At 39.1% G+C, this 13,030-nt stretch overlaps 1 protein-coding gene across 11 annotated transcripts in view; it reads left to right on the top strand.

Moving 5' to 3' along the window:
• The window catches only part of NRXN1 (neurexin 1), a 667,911-nt gene that overhangs the window by 308,928 nt on the left and 345,953 nt on the right, over window positions 1–13,030 (top strand). For all 11 annotated transcript variants that reach the window (XM_066316362.1, XM_066316361.1, XM_066316355.1 and 8 more), the window contains 2 exons: window positions 3,382–3,763; window positions 4,296–4,486. In XM_066316362.1, the coding sequence (XP_066172459.1) occupies window positions 3,382–3,763; window positions 4,296–4,486 (573 nt within the window). The remainder of the gene's footprint in view (window positions 1–3,381; window positions 3,764–4,295; window positions 4,487–13,030) is intronic.

Genomic DNA, 13,030 nt, shown 5'->3' with positions numbered 1-13,030 from the left:
CTGCAGGTTACTTTACCTGGGTTCAGCTTTCTGGTGCGACACTTGTATTCTTCCCACAACTCAGTATCTACATCCAGAAATGGCCAGTTGACTTGAATTCTTTCTTAGTTCTTCAAGCTGGAAGTTGTCTGAATTTGCATAATCCACAGATGTTTAATGCTGTTAATCCAGAAGGAGAAACTCATCCCAATATTTTGGAGGGAAAAAGTACATCCTAAGCTTCCTAAACTCCATGTAGGAATATGTGTGGCCAATCTGTGGCCTCCTCCAGCAGTGAGAAGGAAACTGCTGTACGAGAAGGAACAGAGAGAACTTTAAATATGGGCAATCTGCTGTTAGTTCCATGAATGTCACATTTCCTACAAATACAATCTTTATTGTTGTGTAAGTGATGAGGGGTTTTTGTTTCATTAGAGGGTGGGGTTTTTTGGTTGTTTTGGGGTATTTTTAACACTTAGTACTTTACAAGCCTTTACAAGTTTAAATTTCAAATGTATGTAATAGAATTTAATGTGAAGTAACTTTGAATTTCCTGAAAGGATAGGGAAAGAGTTGCCATATGAGATAAAACTGTTTTTGTTCTAAATTGCTTAGAACTTTTCTGATGTCCCAACATTCAGAAACTTGGTTAAAATACAATCTATTAACTTTTCATGTGAAAGGTTATTATTTAGTTTTATGAGGAGAATAAGAAAGTAAACTGACTGCCTACTAAAAATTCCAGCTTTCTCCTACCATACGTTTTTCTTCCTTTTTTGATTCCATTTCCTATGCCATATATGAAAGAAACCCCATTGGTTAAGCTTAAAGTGGAGGAAAATCCATTACATAATTCAACCTGACTTTCCAATTTTTACAGATTATAAAAAAAACACTTGTTCATTCGTGAGTTGTGCTTGGTTCTCTTTGACAAATGCATAATGTGTGCATGGCTACATAATATAATTCAGAGTCATAACTAGCTTTCTTTGGAAGTCATGTAGGTGGTTTTGAAGAAGTTACTCATTATAGAAGAGTTTAAATACTTCCAGCTCTGATGCGCCTTATTTTCTAAGAAAATAAAAGTGGTTGGAAGGTCACTAAATTTGGATAACAGGATAGCTTATGGTTATGAAGAGAATTTCAACTGTCCTTTCATATGATGTTTTTCCACAAACCTGACAAATTAAAAAAAAAAGGAGACAACAAAACCAGATTAAAAGGAAAAAAAAAAAAAACCCACAAAAAAACCCCAACCTTGCAAGTACAAACTACATTCCCTTATACTTCACTGCTGCATTTACAAATCCTGTGGAGCATTATCTGAAATCTCAAATCCTGTTTGTGTGTTGGTAGAACTGAAATATTCAAGGGATATTTGGAACGCGAGCTAGCATTCTGGAACTTCTTTATTACTATGCTCAAGAAAGAAATACATTTAATGTCCTGGGGATATTGTGCTACAGGCCAAAGTTTGGCAGATTTTTGCCTTGACATTATTGGAATGCCATCTGAAGGGATACAATACTGGAATATATAATGTTCCTCTCTGAAACCTGATCCTCAGCTCTTTGGCTGTGATCCAATATACAGCCCTTGTCCCAGCAAAAATTACACATTTGGCATTTTTCAAGACAGCTCCCTGACTCATTACTGCATGGGAGAACCCACTTTTGCTTAATACATTCAGGGAAAGTGGTATCTTCAGAACTGATGTTTAGAAACAAGAACATGAAGAAGACTGTCCCTGGGGTTTAAGATGCCTCTTGCAGTGCTCAGCCCCATGAGTGCAGATCCCAGGTGGTGGTGGCGTTCAATGACAAGTTCTCCTATAGAACTCATCCCAAAGCTAAGTAAGCTACTTGTAAATATTTATCATATATTATTAGAGCAATTTTTGTGCCTGAATGATATTAAAACTTACAGAGCTATTTTCCCTGTAACTTCACTGATGTCTGTACTTGTATCTCAGTACTGTGGCTTAACGTGCTCTTGACTTCATCTCCTTGGGCAAATCCCTGATACCGACATTTTTCTTTCCCTTGTCTTTTCCCTGTCACACACATGTCCACAGACACTTGCTTATGACACCTACAAAGGTACAGCTGTGTCAGCCTCCTCCAGGCTTTGTGCACCAGTTCTGACATGTCCAGCCTAGGGCAGTGCTCACACTCTCTCTTGGAATAGAATGTTTGGGGATGGACAGAGAGAACCTGGCTTGTCAACAGCTTTGCCACTGTGGGAATTTGTATTAGAGAAGTTTTATGCTAGTATTTGGTCCAGCTTGGCTTCTCTGTACTCCATGATAGACATTAAACAGCTAAGGAGCCGGGGAATCTAGGCCATGGTTTATGAAAGGTACATTAAGTGGTGAAATTCATTAGTAATAAGAAGCTGTTTTTCCACACAATGTGACCATGAATCAGCCCTGTGAAAATACTGCCCTACTTCTTTAAAATAAGCATGGAAAAAAATTGGAAGTTCTGTCAGAAAAGGGAACTCTTCAGTCGACACAATTTTGATGCGCTGGGTAAGGTATTTAATAACTAGCTTAAAAACTTACCTGACTTGTATGCAGTGTACTCTGGTAGTGCTGACCCTTTCCTCCAGATTAGCTTTACACTCAGCAGATTTCAGGCTTCTTGCTCTGCAGTGGTCCTTGCATGACAGAGAGAACTCAAAGGCAACTGTGGGGCTTGCTTTTGGCCGCCTTTCTGATGTAAGCAAGTCCCTTGTTTTTTTCCAGGATTACAAAACACTGGCATGCACCCTTCCTGTGGGTTTTCTGCTCAGCCCATCTCTTGGGCTCTGCCTCTTCTCCCATGGTTTATCCGCATGGTACAAAGCCAGCAGCTTGCCAGCAGCTCTCCACCCTTGTCACACAGGGCTTTGCAGCAGGGCTGGCATTAATGTACCTAAGACAGCTGAAACAGGAATCCTTCCTACCGCTAGTCAAATCATGCACATTGAAGCAAAACACATGGAGTAAAATCCCTCAAGCTGTTCTGTTTCTCTTTCATGAGATTCTGATACTGTTGGTGTAGCTCCAAGATTGGCCTTTGTGATCCTTGTGTTAAATAATTTCACTTGCTTATAGTAAAACCCCACATATGGTTAAGTGTAACTAAAGTGAGGGATTTTGTTGGCAGTTTAATGTACTCTGGTAAAATGTTTCAGTTTAGAAATCTTGCTGCTGGCCTTATCCAAGTGTATTGAATGCCTTGGAAAGGCTCCTGGATATGCCAGTAATTAGGATGAATTTGGAAGAATTCCCCTTGGGGCCAACAATTGGCCTTGCATATTCCGAAAAGTATGAAAATTATGCAGATAATTAATCACATGATGTGCTCTTTGACTTCCCATTTCAGACACTAACATGTGTTTTCTTGTTGCTGTTTAAAGGTCAAATGGCTGGCGATCACACACGACTGGAATTCCACAACATAGAAACAGGAATAATAACAGAACGGCGCTACCTGTCTTCTGTGCCTTCTAATTTTATTGGGCATCTACAGAGTCTCACATTTAATGGCATGGCATACATTGACTTATGTAAAAATGGAGACATCGATTATTGTGAGCTAAATGCAAGATTCGGGTTCAGGAACATCATAGCAGACCCTGTAACCTTTAAAACAAAAGCAAGTTATGTTGCACTGGCCACGCTACAAGCGTACACATCTATGCACCTTTTTTTCCAGTTCAAAACCACCTCCCTGGATGGATTGATACTTTTTAACAGTGGCGATGGAAATGATTTCATTGTGGTTGAATTAGTAAAAGGGTATGTATGGATTAGTGTAACGACAAAACCAGTCCATTCGAAATGTGTGTACAGGAGGAATACACAGGAAAGTTTAGAATGCAAATCTTTTTTCTGACTGGGTAGATGTGATTGATAAATGTTTCTTCATGTTGAACTTCATGTGCTTTACTGTGACTCTTTCTTTCAGATGAAGCTAGATGCCTGAAATGTATGAAAGTAAATAATAGGTATAACTTCTCTCGTGTTTACCACAAAGAAGTGCTAGTTTGTAGCCTCCCTCTTGTTCTCTCTCTCTCCGTATGTATGCATGTCTTGGTACATGGAGTGCTTGTTGCTTTCCAGAAACTTGGGACTGCACCTCAACTCATCCAAACGAGTGGCAATTTCTCGGAATGACAGTTGCTTCCCCATCTGGCATTGATTGTTGTCTTCTGGTTTTGCCAGCTCTGCTGAGGAGTACAAGCAAATAGAAAATATTAGACATATTAATTATTGCCCCTTTGCTATGTAAAGAAAAAGGAAACTTTTCCAATTTTTTCTCTTTTCCCAGGTATTTACACTATGTGTTTGACTTGGGAAACGGTGCTAACCTCATCAAGGGAAGTTCTAATAAACCTCTGAATGACAACCAGTGGCATAATGTCATGATATCAAGGGATACCAACAACTTACACACTGTAAAGATTGACACCAAAATCACAACGCAGAGCACAGCAGGAGCCAGAAATTTAGATCTCAAAAGTAAGTACAGTTATTCTTGTATTATCTACAGTGAGGACCATTACAGAATAATAAACAGAATAAATAATGGATAAAAAGTACAATATAATTTTGTAATATTGCATAAAACCTTTTATTTTACAATAATCAAAATTATCACAAAAGATTACATCACCTTAACCTGACAATTCGAGCTTAGTACTACTTCTGCACAGGTATATATAACTTCAAACATGTGAAGATCCCATAGAAATTAAAAAAAAAAAAAGAGTAAGAAATTATAGTAACACGAAGTGGCCCATATAAACCAAAATATAGTTGAGGGATTAAGGGAGGCCTACAATGTCTATGTAAAAAGCTTGACTTTTGCATGAACATAGGTTATGAAGTAACATAACATACTCATCTAAATATGTAATGTATCATAATTTCGATTGCAGGTGGGGTAAACTTTGTTTTACATCACTAAACCTACATGTTATAAATCCAGCTAGATTCTTAAGATCCATTTTTTATAAACATATGTATTTTTAAAATGAGTGATAGCAATGAGTTCTATGGATGAGTTTCTGAAAAGCTAATTTGCATCTGAGAAAAATATCTTTTTGAAAGGATATATTGGTATACTTTTAAAATAATGACTACCTAATCAGATATAAGAATGTATTTTCTGGTCATGTTAAAAGTAGTATGTGTTTTACCATTCTTTAAAAAGTCTCTTGGCAGGAAAACCGAAATTTCATAACAGTCAAAGAAATATGATATTTCAAAAGCCAGGATGTTCAAAGTAGATATTAATATTCCATCAAGAGCTTATTCCTTGCTGAATTTTCTTTTAACTGCCTCTGAGTCACAGATAATGAGCTGACCTTGGTAATTATGCTGGATTTTGTGATACTTTACATGTTTGCCTCACTTGAAAGTGCTATTAAGATTGTAAGAAAGACTGTGAAAACAGTATCCTGATATGTCATAATCTTCAATAAGAGATTTTTTATTTAAAAACCTAGCATTTCTGATAAAGTTTTTTGGATGGCTCACACTCCATTCCTAAAGTCGCATTTGGAATTTATGCCATGTTATTTCTCAGGTTTGCATTTTTTTAAACATCATCGATTTTCTACTGAAACAGTGTCATGTTTCAACATTGGTTTTGATGCTGGAGAAAAAGCATTCAGCTTGTTCCTTGACATTTTTAAGATGGCAAGTGTTACTTATGCATATGTCTATGTCTTTAATACATTTGGCTTTTTTCCTAGTAGTTAAATCAGGCATGGGTAGGGGGAAAAAAAAAGGAAAAGAAAAAGAAAAAAAATGCTGTTGTGAGCTGATAATTACCACAGCCATTTTATTCGACATATTTTTCAAAATGATTGTGGTGGGTCTATGGCGTGTCAGGTTATTTAAGGAAAGCGGATCAAGTCCTCTCCATGTGCTCGGTGAGGGCACTAGAGAGCGCTGTGATCTCAGCGAACGCGCTACGCGGGGAAGGCTCAGGAGAGAGGACAACCTGCACAATCCAGCATCCCTTTGTGTGCCGCACTTTGAAAACGCTACTTTCGCCTTAAGCTTTTGAAGTAAAACTGTATCCATAGCTGCTGCGTTTTCTAACCTTGAATTCCTCCGGGGGAAGAAAAAAAAAAAAAAAAAAAACCACCCTACTGAGATTTGAAGCAAGTAAGGTGAATTGTGTTGGATGATTTTCTATAATTCACCACCCAGGGAATGTGGAGAGTGAAAGAATAACAAGCCTGACATGTTCAGTGCAGAAATATATAGCAAACGCCTCTCTAAAACTCATCTAGCATAAACAGGTCCTCAACCTCTCTCTTCTCATAATAGTATGCCTCATTTTATTTTATTGTTTTAAATGTATTATACTGCATTTTGCTTATTCAGCCTCCCTTAAATACTGTAGAGTATATATCATGAAAATTTTGGTTGGATTTGGGAGGGGATTCAAGCTGATACCTTTTAGCCAGCAGGCTAAACAGGAGAAAAAATTGCCGTTCATTACTGTTTTTCCTTCATTTGTATTTAGTAAAATAGATGTACTATAGTTGCTTCTTTTCTATTTTATGTCTGTGCTTCTTACAGTGACATGTTTCTTTTGTGCTATAAACACTCCATATACGTTCCTGATATAGTTACAGTTAATTCATTGTCCTGCACTATCTTAGCCTTAGCAACAAAGCAAATGCAAAATCACACTTCGTGCTACTGGTATCAATAGTTCTGCTTAGCCAGAGTTATCATTAGGTAAAATATAAATGTGTGCAGAGAGCATGAAATGTGCAGCCATCCTGAGTAATTGTAGAGATACCAGATTTCTGAGTTTGAAATCCAAGCGGATCCTAGAAAAAGAAATCCACTATATGTGGGTTTTTGCAAATACACAGTGAATTCAGTGCAAAGATAAGACACAGATTGTATTGTTGAGCCTGCACAGCATGGAAGTTGTCTGGGAGAGCAGACAGCTGCCATAAAAGTATGGGAGAGAATTTCCAATATATGTTTCCTTTTGGGTGTAGGATTTGGCTATACAACACAGAAAGTTCATTATCACACACATTGATTCCCTGCATAACCTCTGGTACAATTTCACAGCTACCTGTGGAAACATATATATATTACATCCTGCAGCCTAATTATTGCTATAATTAGATAGGTAAATTATAAATTGGAGACAAATAAATGAGTGAAAATAATTCTGTGTTTGGATTCCAAGAACTGCATTATTTTTCCTCACAGGGAAAATTAGCAAAGTTTGCTGAGGTGCAGTTCTAGCAGATAACCCGTAGAGATAAATGAGTCTGAGCAACAAAAGCAGTGCAGCTCAAGCCTGCCAACACAGTTAAACAGCAAATTTCCTTTCATGTATTTCATGAGCAGATTCCCTGTCCTGCTCTCAGGATAGGTCAGATGGTTGGCATGGCTGCAATTCAAGGCCTTGGAAGAGCTGGGTGGAGGGGAATTCTTGCTTGTTGTACTCAGTGCTGTGCCCTGATGTTCTGAGGGGCCTGAGTAGCCTCGAAGGGCACAGAAAAACAAGAGAAAATGGAATTTGGCTTCTTTGAAGGAGTGACTACACTGGTGGACAAGAGGAATATTACAGACATCATTTATCTGGACTTCTGTAAACCCTTTGACACAGTCACCCACAACATCCTTTTCCCCAAACTGAAGAGATGGATACGAAGGTGATTGGACAGTTGCATCCAGTGGTGGTCAACAACTCAAAGTCCTGATGAACATTACTGACAAGTGATGTCTCTCAGGGGTCCTTGTTGGCACCATTGTTATTAAATACCTTCATTAATATGTAGACAGAGGGATTGAGTGCACCCTCAGCGTATTTGCTGCATGGTGTGGTTGGCACACCTGAGGACAAGATGCCATCCAGAGGGACCTGGACAAGCTGGAGAAGTGGGTCTGTTGTCCTATCATGGGGTTTAATGAGACCAAGAGCAGGTGCTGCACCTGGGATGGGACAACCCCCAGTGGGAACACAGGCTGGGGATGAACAGATCAAGAGCAGCTTTGCCTCAAAGACCTTGGGGGTGCTGGTGGGTGAGAAGCTGGGCATGACTTGGCCATGTGTGCTGGGGGAGCCCAGAGAGCCAAACATTTTCTGAGCTGCATCAGGAGCACCGTGGGCAGCAGGAGAGGGAGGGGATTCTGCCCCTCTGATCTGCCCTGCTGGGACCCCACCTGGAATACTGCATCCAGCTCTGGGGCCCCAGCACATGAGGGACAAAGACCTGTTGGAGCCAGTCCAGAGGAGGCCACCAAGGTGATCTGAGGGATGGAACACCTCTGCTTTGAGGAAAGGCTGGGAGGGTTGGGATTGTTCAGTCTGGAAAGGAGAAGGCTTTGGGATGACCTGATTTTGGCTTCCAGTTACTAAAGCAGCCCTGGAAGAAAGGTAGAGAGGGACTTTCATACAAGGGCCTGTAGTGACAGGATAAGGGGGAAATGGCTTCAAACTGAAAGAGTAGATATTAGTTAGATATTAGAAAGAAATTCTTTACTGTGAGGGTGTTGAGGCACTGGCATAGGTTGCCCAGACAACTTGTGGATGCCCCATCCCCAGAATTGTTTAAGGCCAGGTTGGATGGAGCTCTGAGCCCATGGCAAAGGGATTGGAACTGAATGATATTTAAGATCCCTTCCAACACAAATCATTTTGTGATCCTTGTTCCTCTTTGTTGCCGAAGAAATGTCTCTCTTTCTCGGACTGTGAGTTTTACAATGTCTATAACATCTCTTCCCTCTCCACATTTTTTTTTTCCATGGGGTATAAGAAACTGTAGTTCTGCCAGAAATTATTTTATTTAATGAGTACTTGAAGATGCATGATCTGCTTCCGAGGAGGAGGACATCCTCAAGCACACTTTATATCCATTTACCTACTAGGGTTTGATCTTCTTCTTGCTTCTCTCCTACACATATAGGCAGTATTTTAATCCCCAAAGCTTTCACATGCTTTTTTAAACAGCAGACAAAAAAAAAAAAACCCTGCAAAAATCCAATTGGAATTATCTTGGAATACCCATCAGAGAATTAAAGTATTTTAGTATTTTTAATAGTTTAAAAATTGAAATGAGAAATTGAGATATTGTAGCAAACAGGAAGGTAAAGACTGCTGCAGTTATTTTAGACTGAACAATAAGTAGTTACAAAGTTTTATATGAGTTGGTAGTTTCAGTACTTCAGTATCCAATCGAATTTTAAATTTTCCAGATCATAGAATATACACACTGTATATATGCTGTATCCTCTAAGATGATCTGCAGTCATCCTAATCTTGATATTATGCTAACTATATATTTTTTAGAAGGAAATCGCCATTATGAAAAAAATCCTACACAGCTCAACATTTATGGGTTAACTTTTGCTGCCCGTGCATCATTTCATGTGTCAAGACCTGCTTTTTTGAACTGACATTCATAATTTCCACTTGTCTCACTGTCATCATCTTTCATATGGCCTTCCCAAATGTCAGTTTTAGAGCCCACTGTAAGTCATATGTTATTCCTGTGCTGTTATATCACTGCAGCCTCAAAAAATGCTGTTCATATTAGAGCACACATCAGAATCTGCCTACTTGGATAAAAATAACCTATCTAGATCTCTTGATGTCCGTTTTACTTTTATTTCTGTATCTCTTCACTGGCCCCTGGCTTCCTTTATTCTTTTGAGATTGGGCTGCTGCTTCTATCTATGTGTGCTTTTTCATTGGCTCTTTTGGCCAGTACTGTGAAAACAGACTAGACTGAAGCACATGAAAGAAAAGTAGTTATATTAATTTCTGGTGTCACCTCAGTGGTTTTACAAATACACCAAACTATAGATCTTCAATGTGCATAAAGATCTGCTTGGCAATTAATTCATCCTTGTAAACTTCGAATGCAAGTAACTAAATTATCAGTAGATCTACTAGCCTGTCATATTCATTGATGATGTGTAACAGTCCCTTAATCTATTGATATTCCATTTGCCTGTCAAAATAGGTTATTCATACTGAGCCAAATTAGTCTTGATAATAACAAGGAATTCATATTTCAGCAGTGGAAATTGAAATTGTTTTAATTTCATATAATATTTCTCTCTGTTATTTTATACTGAGGCAGTTATTATTGTTGCTTCATTATAGGACTTTTCTCTACATTGCAAGCTCTCCATCAACAGCAGTGATCTTTTATATTTTTATTACTAGAGAAACAAAGCTTTAAGAAGCACAGAAACATTGTACAAATGAGCAAGTATTAATGCTTAAATTTCTCAAATAATCATGCGTGAGCTAAATATAATGACCTTGCCAGTGGGCTGTGAATTCTTCATGCAGAAATAATATTCTGTTCCAAGTACAGAGTTCCAAATACTGTCAACAGCAAATAGATCTTCCCAGTGTGACCTATTGGAGTAGACAATGGTAAATGCAACTGTTGTCTTCCTGATAGTGTAGAAAAGCAGACTCTGTGCAGAGGAAAAACAAGGGACTTAAAACTGAAAACTCTTCTTTGGAACTTTCTGTATAATGAAGTTCTGGGAGTACATAACAATAGGTCATTGGACAACCTGGTCTAAGGGGAATTCCTTTATCTTCCTTCTTTTACCACTTTTCACATGCTGCTTCTAAACATCAATGCTGTCTACCAGGCTGTGGAAATAATTTTGATAGTACTAAGCCTTCAGAAATTGTATCCAAATTAGCAAAATTATAATATGGGGTAAAAAATTGAAAATCTATTCCAGTAGTTGTAGATAAAATAAAGACATTCTAGAGCTTGCACTGGGTAGTCAACAACAATACAATAGTCTGTCAGATCAGTACATGGTGAAAAGGGTTTTTGTTTTCTGCTTCTTCTCCCTTGTTCTTCTCAGTCTTTCATACATATATGACTGGATAGATTTGCCTTCATTCATACAGCTGTTTGACATGTTATTTTATGTTTGACAGGTAATAACCTGGTAATTGTGGAATTTCATTCAAGTCTTTTTGGAACAACAAGTAAAAGTTATGTTAGGAATAATACAGGAAGCATAGATGCTCTTAAAACTTACCAAAACCTCTGTATATTTAGTATAAACATGCATCCACTGCACCCTAGCCCCCCCACAGATACAGAGTGAAGAAGCACTTCCTAAATTTGCTTTAAAATGTGCTGCTGTGAACCCTCATTAACCCCTGGTATTTTAGCTGAGCAGTCCTTTTTGCAAGAGGGCAGCTTCGTAGAGTATCCTCAGAGTCTCAATGTGATTGTCTTGACCAAAAGTAGTATCATATAAAAAAAATTACTCTCTGCAAGCCTACATTCAAAATGAGGATATTTAGCATCTCAGCTGTTTGGCAGCTTTACATGGAGCAGTAGCCAAAGGAAGAATTTTGAAGATGATGATCTCTGAGGCCTAGTAGGTCTGCTGGAAAAAGGAATTCCTTACTATTTTGAAAGCAAGCTCTGCTAAGAACATGTGTTGGCTGATAAAGCAAAGAGTGAAAAAATAGCAGAAGGAAGGGAGATCCAAATATACTATGCCATGCAAATGCCAGCGTCATTAGATTTTGTCTGTTTTTGAGGTGCATACAATATCCAGAAGTGGTCAGAAGAGGAAAGAAATGAAAGATATTTGATGTGCTTCACCTCTCTACCATAGTCATCCCACTCATACACAGTAATTGGCCTAGCATTGATTAGGTGGGAGACGGATTGCCACGCACGTTTATATGGCAATTAGATTTTATTATTTACCATTTAACATGCATCACCAACCTTCCTCACAGTCCATTGCACAAGCAGACTGCTTTGGTTTTACATCTGTTTAATCTTTTGCAATGCCAGTGCTCTCCATCTAGTCTTTAGTGGGGGTAAAAACAAGCAGAGAGAAATAGAGCAGCTGGGAAACTCGGGATTTTTATTGCCAGAAAATTGTTAAGTATTTTGTGTAACTGTTTCTTGTGAGGGACAAAAAAAAAAAAAAAAAAAACCACCCCACGGTTTTTTGAGAACAGAATTGTTGGGGAGATGGTGCATTTAGACTGGAGAAGTCTTCAGATGTGAGCAATTGCTTTTTGGCTGTCTCCTTTTGTCTGTTCAGTCCCTATCTCCTGAGGACGTGGTGGTGGTGGTGCTGTGTCTCCCACAGCAGCATGTCGCACTCTTTGCTGTCGCTGCTCTTTGTGAGGGTGGGACACGTTCCCCCGGGCCCCCTGAGCCCCAGGCGGCAGAAGGAATGCGGGATGCGCCGAGCCTGCAGCTCCAAGGTTCCTTTATAACTTAACTCGAAGACAGAGGCTAGCACCTAAGAATCTCTAAAAGAAAAATCCCTGAAAAAAGCCCCTCCCCTCAGGGGAGGACAATGGGTTTTAAGGGACCATGTGGGGGAGTTCAGGGTAGGGATCCAACAGGAGGGTTACCAGGCAGGCATTAATTACAATACTGAAACCAATGAGGGAACACAGCAGGAGGGGAGCACTCTAAACAACTAATGAGGATTGGGAGATTGATAGGGAACAATCTGGAAGAAAAGGCAGGGTTAGGGATGGATTGACAGCTGAATAAGTGAATACAATCTAGGTAGTACTAACAGTACAGGGAAGGAGGGGGGGCAATTAAGGACTAAATTATTATTAGCTTGAGGGACAGCAAAACAACCCATTTAACATAAAGCCATATCATGACACCAGCACTTCCTATGACACAGCTTTACTTGCTTGTGAAACATAGGCACACTTGTGTAATCCTTGAGGAGCACTGAACTGAGCCAAAAATTGTAACAAGAATGGAATCTGAGCACTAAGAGGTGCATGCAGAAGTGGACAGCACATCCAGAAGAGTATAAGGAAAAGTTTCTTGGCAGAAGAATTATTTGTGGAGCTGTGAAAAATCTTCAGTGTAGTTATGTATAGTGTGATGGAATCAGGAGACTGGAGGTGGAGCAGCACCTGTATCTCCACTGTGGACTGCCATGGAAATTGGTGGCAAGTGAAAACTCTAAGATGCTCTTCCTGGTGCACCCATCAACTCTAAATTCTTTCTGGTACCTCGCCTTTTTTTTTTTTTT

Source organism: Sylvia atricapilla, chromosome 3 (assembly GCF_009819655.1).
Source record: "Sylvia atricapilla isolate bSylAtr1 chromosome 3, bSylAtr1.pri, whole genome shotgun sequence".
Lineage (NCBI taxonomy): Eukaryota > Metazoa > Chordata > Aves > Passeriformes > Sylviidae > Sylvia > Sylvia atricapilla.
The sequence above is the reverse complement of the archived record's forward strand: the minus strand, read 5'-3'. Positions and strand labels throughout refer to the sequence as shown.